At 52.2% G+C, this 12,738-nt stretch overlaps 4 protein-coding genes across 4 annotated transcripts; 2 read left to right on the top strand and 2 right to left on the bottom strand.

Moving 5' to 3' along the window:
• Window positions 1-107: 107 nt before the first annotated feature.
• BRR2 (ATP-dependent RNA helicase BRR2) lies at window positions 108-6,785 on the bottom strand (the record flags this gene model as incomplete). Its single annotated transcript, XM_043281837.1, has 2 exons — window positions 108-633; window positions 697-6,785. 2 exons carry the CDS (start codon window positions 6,783-6,785, stop codon window positions 108-110), a joined length of 6,615 nt encoding a protein of 2,204 aa, XP_043139277.1.
• A 437-nt stretch (window positions 6,786-7,222) lies between these two features.
• Window positions 7,223-10,362, top strand: MSH1 (mismatch repair ATPase MSH1; the record flags this gene model as incomplete). Its single annotated transcript, XM_043281836.1, has 3 exons — window positions 7,223-7,588; window positions 7,674-8,607; window positions 8,660-10,362. The coding sequence occupies 3 exons, from the start codon at window positions 7,223-7,225 to the stop codon at window positions 10,360-10,362; spliced, it is 3,003 nt and encodes a 1,000-aa protein (XP_043139276.1).
• Window positions 10,363-10,429: 67 nt separating this feature from the next.
• On the bottom strand, window positions 10,430-11,191 carry ACHE_60640S (ureidoglycolate hydrolase; the record flags this gene model as incomplete). Its single annotated transcript, XM_043281835.1, has 1 exon — window positions 10,430-11,191. The coding sequence occupies one exon, from the start codon at window positions 11,189-11,191 to the stop codon at window positions 10,430-10,432; it is 762 nt and encodes a 253-aa protein (XP_043139275.1).
• Window positions 11,192-12,006: 815 nt separating this feature from the next.
• ACHE_60638A (uncharacterized protein) lies at window positions 12,007-12,382 on the top strand (the record flags this gene model as incomplete). The annotated part of the gene is made up of 2 exons (XM_043281834.1): window positions 12,007-12,179; window positions 12,241-12,382. 2 exons carry the CDS (start codon window positions 12,007-12,009, stop codon window positions 12,380-12,382), a joined length of 315 nt encoding a protein of 104 aa, XP_043139274.1.
• Window positions 12,383-12,738: the final 356 nt, after the last annotated feature.

Raw genomic sequence — 12,738 nt, 5'->3', positions numbered from 1 at the left:
GAAAAAGGAAGCATCATCATATATGCTTTTAACATTAAGAATATAGAAACTAGTTACACAGAGGAAATCTTCATGCAAAGAGAAAACAACATATAAAGACCAATGGCTTACTCCTCCTCTTCCTCACTCTCGTCCTCTTCCATCCCCTCAGCCGCCGTAACAGTAAACGTGGGCGCCTGATCAACACCCACATAACTATCACTCATCAAGTACAGCGTCAACTCATGCTCACCCGGCGAAGGCACCACATATTCCAAACGCAGCTCCAACTTCCGTCCAATAGTAACCCGCTTGATGGCCAGCAGACTCTTAGTCTTCTCCTCACCAACAACCAGCCACCAGTTCTCCATCTTGCGGTTGGAGTAGAAGGGGGCGTGGACGGTTGCGTCGGGTTCTTCGTCTTCTTCGACTTCACGCTCGACCTTGACCTTGAGGTACGCAGGTTCGCCGGAGGTGACGTTCTCGGGGTCTTCGACTTGGAAGTCGAGGTCGAGGTTGGGGTACTTGTCGTTAGTGAAGGCAGCGGCTTGGGCGAGTTGCTTGTTGTCGAGACCCAGGCGCTTGACCAGCGAGGCGTAGTCCTTGTTCTCGGAGGGGTCCATTGCTTCCATGAACTCGAAGATATCGTTGATACTGGGGGGAGGTAAGTTAGCATTGTGCATAGAATCACTGGAATGGAGAGTAAGAGGAACATACCCAAACTCATTAGCCACCTTGACAACCTCGGGACCAAAGTGAGGAATCTGTTTAAGTGGGCTATCCCGATCCCACATAGCCTGGACAACCATCTGCGACATCTCCATAGCGTTCATTGCGTTGAGATGACCCTCAGACGAAAGAACATCAACACATGCACTGAGCAGGTTGAGGATCTTGTTCACGATAACCTCCTGATCCTTGGCAAGATCAATAGGCAACTGCATGCGGGAGAAATGCGCTTGGAGCAAAACGAAGGCCTTGAAGTGCGGCGAGTCGTACGAAACCTGGGACATCTTCACTGGAACTCGGTCGTACACACGACGCAGGATATGGTTCTCGTGACGACGCATCTGGATCGACTCGAACTCCGTCGCGGACGTGACAATCTCCAGGATGCCCTTGAGCTTTGTGCGGGCCGACAGCGAAAGGAGGAAGGTCTGCATGGTGATGAACGAGATGTTGTAGTACGCTCCGATCATGGCGGCGTTCAGTGGCGAGACGCTGTCGTCTTCTTCATCCAAGTCGATGATCTTGGCCTCGGACAGTTCCTTCAAGGTGTTCTCGACCAGCTCCGACATGAATGTGCTCAGACCCACGTGGCTGACATCGCTGAGACCGTAGAAACTTGGGTTGGCAAGGAGACGGCGGTAGAAGTAGGTGTAGGTCATCCAGTCGATCGCGTCCTGAGTGGAAGCAATAGCCTTTGTGCTGACTTCCGTGACGAACGCATCATGCAGATAGATCTGCAGATGACTCTCCACGGGAAGCGCTTCGTTGAGGAACTTCTTGTAGTAGTCACGCTTCACACCCGGAAGCATCAACACACCCCGACCAATCTTGTCCTCACCGGGACGAGATGCCTTTCCGAACATCTGGAGGATCTCGCTAATCGGGTAGTCGATGTAACGGTGCTCCCGGCCCTCAAAGAACTGAGTGTTCATCACAATAACCAAATGGGCAGTCAGGTCTAGCTCCCAGCAGACGTCGCGCGAGGCGAGAAGCACCTGGATAGCACCAATGGCGAACAGATGCGACACGATCTTCTTGTCGGTCGGGGTGAGAGCCTCATGGTAGTAACCGATGCCATGAGAAAGCGACTCCGCCAGAGTCCGTTCGTTAATCCGGTTGAGAAGGGGAGCCAATTCGTTGACATCGGCGTTCAGGAACCTGTCCTCATCTTCATCGGCAGCACAAGCGCCTAGGAGGTCCATCGCGCTAGACCTTGTCTGCTTACGGTTTGGCACAAAGACCAGCGCAGGCTTGTTGGGTGACAGTTGCAAGATCGACTGGTATGCTGGCTTTGCCATATTGAGCATGAGTGAGGGGAAGTGAGGGATGTTGAACGATTGAATGTGGAGCTCCAGCGGCACTGGTCGAGCGTGCGGGCTGAAGTTGTAGATCGTGTGCTTGCTGGCACCGATCCACTCTCCAATGTCGCGAGCGTTGGAGAGAGGCACACTCAGACCGATGAGACGCATGCCGTTCTCAATCTGGACAGCAATCGAGTGCATACGGGAGACAACCACTTCGTACACGTATCCGCCGTAGCCACCAAGCATATGCAGTTCGTCGGCGATGAACAACTGCACGGTCTGCACGTTCTTTCGTCGCCGCCATTGTCTCGACAAGACATCCCACTGGGTAGGAGTCGCCAGAACCAAGTCCGCTTGCTCCAGGAGCTTGAGATCAGCCGTGGTCTCTCCAGTCAGCTTGACAACGTTCTTGCCACCTGCAACGCTGCTGAATCGCTTCTCCCAGTCCGCGTATCGCAGGTCCACCAGTTCTTGGAACGGGGCAACGTAAACCACCCGGCCAGCGTCTTCTTGGTTCCAGTGACGAAGCAATGCGAGCTCAGCGCAAACAGTCTTACCACTTCCGGTAGGAGAACCGATAAAGACATTGTCGTCCGAATCGAAGAGCGACTTGAACGTCTGGGTCTGAATCTTGTTGAAGTACTGCCAGTCAGGATACAGCTTCTGGTAGTCTTCGCGCTTCAGTGCCTTGACGGGAGCTCGCTGCATGTCCAGGAGGGGAGTGTGAGGCGGGAATCGTTCAGGGAGGATGAGTTTCTGGAAGGACACAGCAATCTTGGTCTCTGCGTGCATCCACCGGTCAGAAACCAGGGTGATGAAGTAGTTGGGTGGCATCGGCTCGGTAATCGGCACTGTGAACTCGACGAGGTGCTCGTTCATTTCGGATTGGGCGTAGTCCTTCCGGAGAACGAACTGGTCGTGGAACAGAATATCCTCGCCATCGCAGTCCTCGACCAGAATCCAGAAGTCCTGGGCATGTCCATGGATAGCTTCATCCCAGACGAAGTTGGGAGTGATTGTCAACTCAACGCGCAGCATCGAGCGAGTGATAGGCTGCACCTGCGCCTGGACCTCCAGACGGGGGAACTTGGAGACAAGGTCGCAGACGACCCGTCCCGCCTTGGGCATGCCGAGAAGTTCACCCATACGCGGAGGGTCGAGGTCGAAGTAGCTGGCCCACGGCACGTCAATACGTTCGGCCTTCTGCAAGACATCCCTCGGGCAGTTGGGAAACTGGCGGAGAGGCGACATTGTTGGCCACATGCGCTTTTCAGCCATCTTGCAAAGATCGAGAGCATTCTTGGCCACTGAAGACCAACCCTTCTTCAAGGCAATCTCGAAAACTGCCCGGATGATACGACCAGCAGACTGTGTAACGTAGACCATGTCTGCCATCAGCGCGAGACCCTCCAGCTTGAGTCTGGAAATGTAGGCCTGCAGAAGGACGTTGACCTTCGAGTGAGGCTCATCAATGCCCTCCTTAACGGGAATGGGGACACGGCCAAGCAACTTGGCCAATTCAAGTTTCTCATCTTGACGGACGGGGATGTACTTGAACTCATCACTGAGAGCGAAGATGCGGAAAAGTTCGATATTGGAAATGGAGGGTTGGATGTGCTGAGAGTACGTCAACATGGAATTGTGGCCGATGTAGTAATGTGACGAAATCCGACCAAGCTCTGTGGGTTGCAGACGTCCAGTCTTCTTCTCGTATTTGACCAGACCGGCTCTCTCCAGGATAACAGCAGCAGAGTGAACAAGATCAACACGCTTCTGGACCAACGCGTCGTCATTCTCGTAATCGGCACCGACACTGTACAAACCGGGCGAACGAAGCATCCGGACGAACAAGTAAGTGTAACCAAGCCATTGAACACCCTCGTCACGGTCACGAATATTCCCGAGAACGATCTCAGCGTTCATGTTGTCCGCCAGCTTGCTCATCAATTGACTCTCAATGGGCAGTTGCTGGTTCATAAGGGAAAGGTAGTACTGGATTTCCGACTGAGCGGTAATGATAATACCCTCACCGAATGTATCGTACTGCGGCCGACCAGCACGTCCCAGCATCTGCAGAACATCCTGAGGGCTCAACTCAACCCAGCTACCCTTTTCAGGCGAGTAGATCTGAGTTCCCTTAATGATGACAGTGTGTGCGGGAAGGTTAACACCCCAGGCAAGAGTGGCGGTACAGACAAGGACTTGGATGCTGCCATCGGCAAAGAGCGCCTGAACGGAGTCACGGTCTGCAAGACTCAGACCAGCATGGTGAATACCAAGTCCGTAGGGCAGGAGATCCTTAAGGGATGCGTCGTCAACAGACTCGGCTTCCTCAGACAAGATAGCTCGGCTAGCAGCATCACTCCGGAGAATCTGGCCGATGGTCTCCATCTCCAGAGCCTTGTCACGAATGTACTTGGCCGTCTTGGCAGTCTCCTTACGAGAGTGCACGAAGATCAACATCTGGTTCCTGCGCTGTCCGACTTGCTCGAGAACCTTGTTGTAGCAAATGTCGTTCATTGTCTTCAGCTGCTTGATGGCCTTCTTGTCAGTGACACCAATGAACTCCTGCTTCAACGGACAAGGTCTGTAAGAGCCATCGAAGTGGAACATTCCCTTAAGGGGATCCACGCGCAAGAAGCTTGCCACATCACGGTAGTTCGGGAGTGTGGCACTGAGACCGACGACACGAACAGGGTCTCCAGTTGCCTCCACCTTGCGAATAGTTCTGCTCACGATGCTTTCAATGACAGGACCACGCTCGTCGTGAAGAAGGTGAATTTCGTCGATGATGACAAGACGGACAAGGTTGGTATAGCTGGTTTCTGACCCCTTTCTCGTGATGACGTCGAATTTCTCGGGGGTGGTGACGATGATCTGGGTATCCGCAATCTGCTGCTTCGTCAACTGGCGATCACCAGTGAGTTCTGCCACCCGGATGCCGTAGGGTTCAAGCCGCTTTCCAAGGTTGCCCACTTGTTCTTGGACAAGGGCCTTCAGAGGAGAGATGTAGACGATTTTGAAGTCGTCAAGCATGATTTCGCCAGTCTCCGGGTTGCGGTTCTTGCCGATTTCGCGCAAGATAGTGAGCATAGCGACGTTCGTCTTTCCTGACCCAGTCGGTGCACAGACAAGCATGTTGCCATCATCCTTGAATGCCGTCGGATAACAGATGGTCTGGATGCGGTTGAGCTCCTTCGAGCTACCGAATCCGACGCGTGCCCACTCAGGGAGTTCCGAAGTCGGGGTGTTCTTCTCCCCGGGTTCTCTCTTAGCCTTTGGCGGCGGAACGTGGATTTCTTCGTACCCCTTGAATGTTCGCTTGGTGGAGCCCTGAGGCAGCTTAACGTTCGGGTTGGTCATCAAGTGGTTACCCTGGTGGAAGACGAGGTTCTCCAAGTTGATAAGCCTCTTTGGTTGCAAAGGCCCTGTGAGTTCTTCTGCTTTCTCCTCCGGTGCACCACTCGGGACATCGACGTCCATCAGATCAAGCTTGATCCTCTTCTCGGGTCGACCAGCGCCCTCCTCGCGGGCAGGCTTGCCCCGGATCTCATCCAAAATAGCACGGTGCCCTGATCCAACCATTTCACTTTCAATCTCATTCCGAGCGTCTGCGTCTTCAGCGACCCTCCTCCAGCGGGTGACCCAAACGACCTTATCACGGTTCGTCACAAGTTTGCCGACGAGTTCAGGGTTCTCGTAGTCGAATAGCTCCATCAAGTCGTTTTCGACATCACGAAGCGGTCGCTCTGCGCCGTCCTCGCCTTGGCCACCGAGAATCTCGAGCGCATCCCGAGCCTTCTCTTGCTGAATATGGGCATCCGAGTATATACCACCGATCTGGCGCTGAAGCCAGTATGCGTCAATTTCGCGGGCGGGTATAGTCATCGTCTTTTCGCGTGTCTTCTCATCGCGGCCAGCGCCACCGTCAATGACCATCTCCTCTGCCTCACCATCAAGACCTTCGAGGTCGGGTCTCTCTGCGGCCTCTTCACCCTCCGGTTTCTCCTCTTCTGCTTCGTCTGTTAATTCGTCCTCATCGCGAACTTCGGTGCCCATCCGGTCCTCGTCTTCATCCTCCTCGTCGAAGACGACAGCGACACCCTGGCGTTCATCCAGTTCACCGCCAGCTTCGCCTTCCTGATCACCTTCCATCTCTTCATCCTCATCTTGAGCATCGTAATCCGTAATCTTCTTGCCCAGGTTGACCAACTCGTTGAACTCCTTTGGATTCATCGAGCTCCCCAGCAAGTCGTCAATTTCTTTCTTCTTATCGAAATCCTTCATATCCTCATCCTTGAGATATTCCAACACAGCATCCGCTGCACTCCTGACAACCTCATGCGGAACATCACCCAAATGGCTGGCGGTCATAGTAAGGATGAGATCGTACGTCGCACGCGTAGCCGGTGTCCGTGGGCGGTACTTCAGACCCTCGACAAGCGCATCAGCCGCTGAGAGAATCCCTTGCCCCCGTAACTGAGCTGGTTGTCCCTTCTGTAGCTTTCTCTGTTCTCGTGCAAGCACGTCCTCGCCTTCCCGAATTGCGCCTCGCTCGATATCGACGGGCCCGGTGGCCTTCTTCTTTGTCTGCGGGACGTCGTCACGCGCTACTCGCGAGCCCATTTCTCGAATACCGATGCGGCCGGCGAGGGATTCCGGGTCTCCGGTGGGTTCATCCTGGATGCGGGAAACGAAACGGCGGTCCGCCTGGAGGACCAGGTTGGACATCGCCGAGTACTTGTACTGCGAGATATTATTTGGGTCCGCCATTGTGAAGGAGTGATATCTGTATTAACGACGGGTAAGAAGGGGTATATAGGTGGAATAAATGGCGACACAAAAAGTCGGCCGGGCTCGTGGGAGCTCAGAATCAACCGGCGCGTCCAGACACCTGCGACAGAAACGAGAAATGAATTCTGCGGCGTTAAGATGATTCGTTCAGATGTCTTCACAAACCTGAAGCATCGCAATAGTAAGGTCGAATAAAAGAAGGCAAGCTCGCTCGTTCTGTCGTGGGGTGCAAGCTGCCGTAGTTGATGTTGAGGTGTTGCTTGAAGAGTTGGTGAAGGGAGTTTGACGAAGTCGGAAGATTTCAGTGGCGACCCGAGAGGGAAGGTTTGGCGAGGTCTACCATCGCCGCATCCAAGGAACGCTCTTTTATTATTATGAACATAACAACAACTAAGAGAGGTCAATAATAATAAAACATGCGCATGCATGGGTTTCCCTCGTTAATCCAGTCCTCTCGTCGCTCTTTGGTTGCTCGCAGGAGCTATATGCTACATCCACACTGGTGCAATACCCATCGGAATATCTGCCACCATGCCCGCCGTCCTGCCCTACGCGTCATTGGAGCTTCAATTCCAGCTCAGCTCGAGCAGATAAGGGGCAAAAAGACACAATCTAGTCTCAAACTAAAAGATTTACCTCAGGGTGCTTTGAAGCTCGAACCCTACAATGATGCCCCGGAAGATGATACACCTCAATATCCGACAGTGATCCAAGGACACCGGAATAACATGCAGAAATTCAAGAACTGTGTGCTGTTGACCAGAGTCGGGAGTTTTTACGAGGTATGAGATGATTATTGACGATTTCTGGCTGGGGATTGGCTCTATTAGTTTTTAAAGTTTTTCAAGTGTCTAACATGTCTTCTAGTTATACTTCGAACAAGCAGAAGAGCTCGCTCCGTTACTCAACATCAAGCTTAGTCTTAAAAAGACCAACGCTGGTCCAGTTCCCATGGCAGGCTTCCCATTATACCAGGTCGATCGGTTTCTGAAAGTCCTAGTCCAAGATCTCAACAAATACGTTGCTATTAGTGAAGAGTTCGCCAACACCGCAGAAGAAAAAGCACGCTCTAAAGGCCTGATGTTTGACCGGAGAGTTGCCAGAGTCATCACACCCGGCACTCTTATTGATGAGAAGTTCATGGATCCAACTCAGAACAACTTCTTACTGGCTATCTATATGGATATCTCCTCGCTGAAGGCGCATATAGAAGATCAGGCCGTTGAGGACAGCGATGTATCCTCTCATCAACACGTCTTAGCCTCCCCTTCTCAACCCGTAGGCCTGGCCTGGCTGGATCTCTCCACGGGCGAATTTCTCACCCAGTTCACGACAGCACAAATGCTTCCCTCGGCCATCGCGCGTATTGGAGCTCGCGAGATACTTGTGGACCAAACTGCTCAGGATCTTATCGGGCATGAGCTACAGTCATTGGTCGGACAGGATCATCGTTTATTGACTTTCTTCCCATTTTCCGGAGATGTCGTACCCATGTCGGACTGGGGCTCGATGCTCGAAAGACCCGTCCCAACGGCCACTATTGATACGTTCACGCCCGAGGAGACTGCTGCAGGTTACAACCTCTTGGAGTACATCCAAGTTCAGCTGCAGGGTTCGAACATGCAACTTCAACCACCACGTCGTCGACATTTGAATGAATCCATGAGCATTGACCGGAATAGTTTGAGGGGGCTAGAAATTCTCGAGACAGCCCGCGATGGTTTCGGGAAAGGCAGTCTTCTTCACGCAGTCAGACGGACCAGCACAAAGAGCGGCGCCCGTCTGCTGAGAGACCGTCTGAGTATGCACTTCCCAGAAATCCACTAGGGAATGAATTGCTAATAGTGTCATAGCATCCCCATCTACCTCACTAGAGGTCATCAACGAACGCCTTGACCTGGTGTCGATCTTCGTCGAAGATACGGGACTACGGGAGAGCATTACGCAATTACTGAAACGTAGCTACGATGCCCAGCGCCTGGTTCAAAAATTCACACTGGGGCGTGGTGACGCAGATGACCTGATCTGCCTTTCAAGAGCCATCCAGGCCTCGAGGGAGATTCGACAGGTGTTGTCGGTAAAGGATGGCGATGGATCTGATGCTGGAGTTAAGGGCAGTCTCAAAACGATGATCGACCGGCTTCACCTCGACGGACCTACGATCCTTGCGGATCAAATCCTCGCAGCCATCGACGAAGAGGGTCTCATGCAGAAGCAGCGCATGGAAGACGCGACGGCAGCGGAGGCAGCGATGCTGGCACAAGAAGTAACGGCGACAGAGGGATTACCAGAAGACATCGAAACGTTACCAAAGAAGGTGAAGGGAAAGAAAAATACCGCCACCGCAGCGGAGGAACAAACCGTCGATACGTGGATCATGAGACGCGAGGCAAGTCCAGCTTTGCGCGGACTCCACGAGGAGCTAGATCGACTGCACGATGAAAAGTCGCGGTTAACAACGTGGCTTCGCGATTCTGTTGGATCGCCCCATATATCACTCAGGTGGTCAGCCGGACTGGGCCACATTTGCCATGTCAGGAATGCCAGAATTACGCAGGCATCGCTCGAGGAGCTAGGAGTAACGCGAAGCGTATATTCAACCAAGAGCACCCGATCATTTTACCTGCCAGCATGGACAGATCTTGGCGGTAAAATGGACCAAATAAAGGTTCAAATCCGGCAGGAAGAACATGTGATATTCGAACGACTGCGGCGGGGCGTGATCCTGAATCTGGTAAAGATCCGGCATAACGCGGCCGTTATGGACGAGCTCGACGTGGCTTGTTCATTCGCCAGCCTTGCTCAAGAACAGAACCTGGTCCGTCCGATATTGAATATGGGCACGGCGCATCGGATCGTGGGTGGTCGACATCCAACAGTCAAGCTGGGACTCGAGGAACAGGGTCGGCCGTTTGTGAGCAACGACTGCTTTTTAGGCGATGACGCGGAACGAATCTGGCTCATCACAGGTCCTAATATGGGAGGAAAGAGCACCTTCCTTCGTCAGAACGCTTTGATCACGATTCTGGCACAGGTTGGCTCCTTTGTACCAGCGGCGTATGCAGAACTCGGGATTGTCGACCAGATATTCAGTCGGATTGGTGCAGCTGATGACCTCTTCCGCGATCAATCGACGTTCATGGTCGAGATGTTAGAAACGACAGCCATTCTAACACAAGCGACACCGCGCTCTTTCGTGATCATGGACGAGGTTGGCCGAGGAACAACACCCGAAGATGGCACGGCGGTGAGTTACGTGTGCCTGCATCATTTGCATTATCGAAATCGATGCCGGACGCTATTTGCAACGCACTTCCACGCTCTGGCGAAGAAGACACGTGATTTTGATGCACTAGGACGGTACTGTACCGATGTCAAGGAAACGGCATCTGGATCGTTCTCTTTCGTCCACCGACTGCGGAAGGGGGTTAATCGCGAGTCGCACGCGTTGAGAGTAGCGAAATTGGCGGGATTGCCCCAAGAAACCATAGAAATGGCCAGGGAGTACCGGGATGAGTTGCGGGATGGAAAAGATGGTGAAACAATCCTTGATTGATATGTTAATACGAGTTAAGATGCACGTTATCTGTACATAGAGTATACCCCTACCTATAACGAATTTTTTATAGCTTCTCCAATCTATTGCCCTCATTGCTGTCCACCTCCACCTCAATACCCTCTTCAAAAGCCACTTCCTGGCAATCCTCCTCCGCAACCCCATTCGCAAACTGCACAACCACAAAATCCACCCGTCTCTTTCCCAACACCACCATCGGGGCGTGCCACGTCCCAGCCCCATACGTCACCGCCTGTCCACGACGAGCAACGAACGCCTTGACTTTGCTGAGATCCGGGGGGTCCGTTATAGTGACTGACTCTGCGATCCTAGTCGTTGGGTTTTTGACAATAGCGGCTGCGGTCTGACCTTTGAGAGTCGGAGCGACGATAACGAGGTAAAGCGGTTCATTGGCAATATGTTGGTCTTCACCAACAGAATTGAGGGGCGTGAACGTCTGAGTGGTGTAAGGGTGTCTCTCTAGGATTCTGACATCGAAGAGAGCCGCATTCGAGGTGTGTCGCAATTCCCGCGGAAAACAGCAAAACATACTCATCCGTGCGGATGAGGGCTGCCCACTGGGAGAACCCGAATACTCATTTTGCAACGGAGAAACGGGGCTGTATTTGATAGCAGTGGATTGATTTGCTAGCACAGGTGTGGGTGTCCCATGCTGTTGCTGGAGAGAAGAAAGCGAAGGAGGACTGACGAGATCATGGGGAAGCGGCGAGATGATCGCGGAGCCGAAGGGTGCGAAGGAGTCCGGAGTAAGTGGTTTGGGGCTTAGACGGAGGGGTGATGGAGCAGGAGTGAGAATTGAAGTCGCCATAGTCAGAGGTGTCGTTTTGTTGTTATTTTCATTGTTGTTGCTGTGGTTGTCGTCGTTGTGAGGCGGTGAGAATAAGCAACGATAGTCGTTCGCTCAATTGGTGGACGGAGGGCTGGGTGGCAAAAAACGATGCAAACAACCTGGCCACGTGTAGATAGCCAATTGTAATGACGTGGGGCCGTTGAGGGAAAGTAAATTTTGACATGTACTTGTGCCTCCACTTTTTCACGCGCCGCTTCTCAGGGCAGGCCTGCGGCGGGTCCTGCGGCGGGGGCAGGCCTGAGAAGCGGCGCGTGAAAAAGTGGAGGCACAAGTAAGTTATCTTTTGGGACTTTGTACCCCTGTACATACTACTACAGAAGTACAAGGCTTCCAGACTTCTAGCGTAAACGCACATCACACGAAGATGCAAAGTACCCATATCAGTACTTCTCTCGGAAAATGAATTCTGTTCCCCGTTATCGTTATTCATTCCTAAGTTGGCTAGCTGGGTTTCGTCGCAAGATGTAGATTTGCCATGGCAATGCATACAGGATTGAGGTTCAAATGCAAATGCAAGCTGGATCAGCAGACCCTGGGCTAAGTCGTGAATTCTTCCTTTATCATCTCTATATTCCCTTGACAGACACCTTGTCCTATTCCTTCGTATAAGAATGCCGTCCGCCCTTTTCCTTTTCAACCAGAAATCCTCCTTTTTTTTAATGGTCCTCTTAAATCCACTACCCATCTAAATTATATACTGGCTCGGCTTGTACTCTATACTAGCTCTATCCTCTATCTACTTTCCCAGTTACCCCCCCCCCTTCTACTTGACCATGGCCAACACGCCCAATGCCAGAGAGACTCAGGCGCAATCCTCTCAGTCGACAGTAGCCGATCTGGCCTCCAACAGATCCACAGTTAATCCATCGAGCACTAGCCTGACCTCTGAGGCACCGTCCAAAGGATTGACTGCGCGGGCTGATGACCAGACTTCTTCTCCGAAGAGGTAATCATTGTCTATTGCCTTGTGTCCTTCAACTCCGAAACCTCGTTCTAACCTATCTTAGTTACGAAAATTGTCATTTATCGGCCGCTGACCGCGCGCAAGAGCTTGCTAGAATTGGTTCCTGGGTGGCTTTTACAACAGAATGCCTTGAAAGTGTCAGAGAAGTAGAGGATATACTCAGCGGCGAGCTTGAGTTGAGTTAGCGAGTATGCGAGATTCTTCCTCGCTGTGCCTGTATCCGTGTCTTGTGTTTACATTTTCACCCGTCAGCCTCTATCTTCCTTCTCTTGTTGCCTGTTATCATTACCGTTTGACTCGTTCGTTTCTGCGCGAAAATTTGGGAAACATTAGGTTGCAGCATAACCATAATGTTAAAACCAAGATTGGTGACGTAACCAATTTTTCCGGATGGGTCTCCGAGTTCTCAGCAACAAACGCGCACCTACAAGGCTACGACCATGAATGGTACAATATCTCCCACTGATTTCCTTCTTCTTGGCGCCGGCGGCATTGAAGGGAAAGTAAACGAGTTTTACCCTATAACTCATCAATCTCTCTC

This window comes from Aspergillus chevalieri, chromosome 6 (genome assembly GCF_016861735.1).
Source record: "Aspergillus chevalieri M1 DNA, chromosome 6, nearly complete sequence".
NCBI lineage: Eukaryota > Fungi > Ascomycota > Eurotiomycetes > Eurotiales > Aspergillaceae > Aspergillus > Aspergillus chevalieri.
This window is presented reverse-complemented; position numbering and strand designations above follow the sequence as displayed.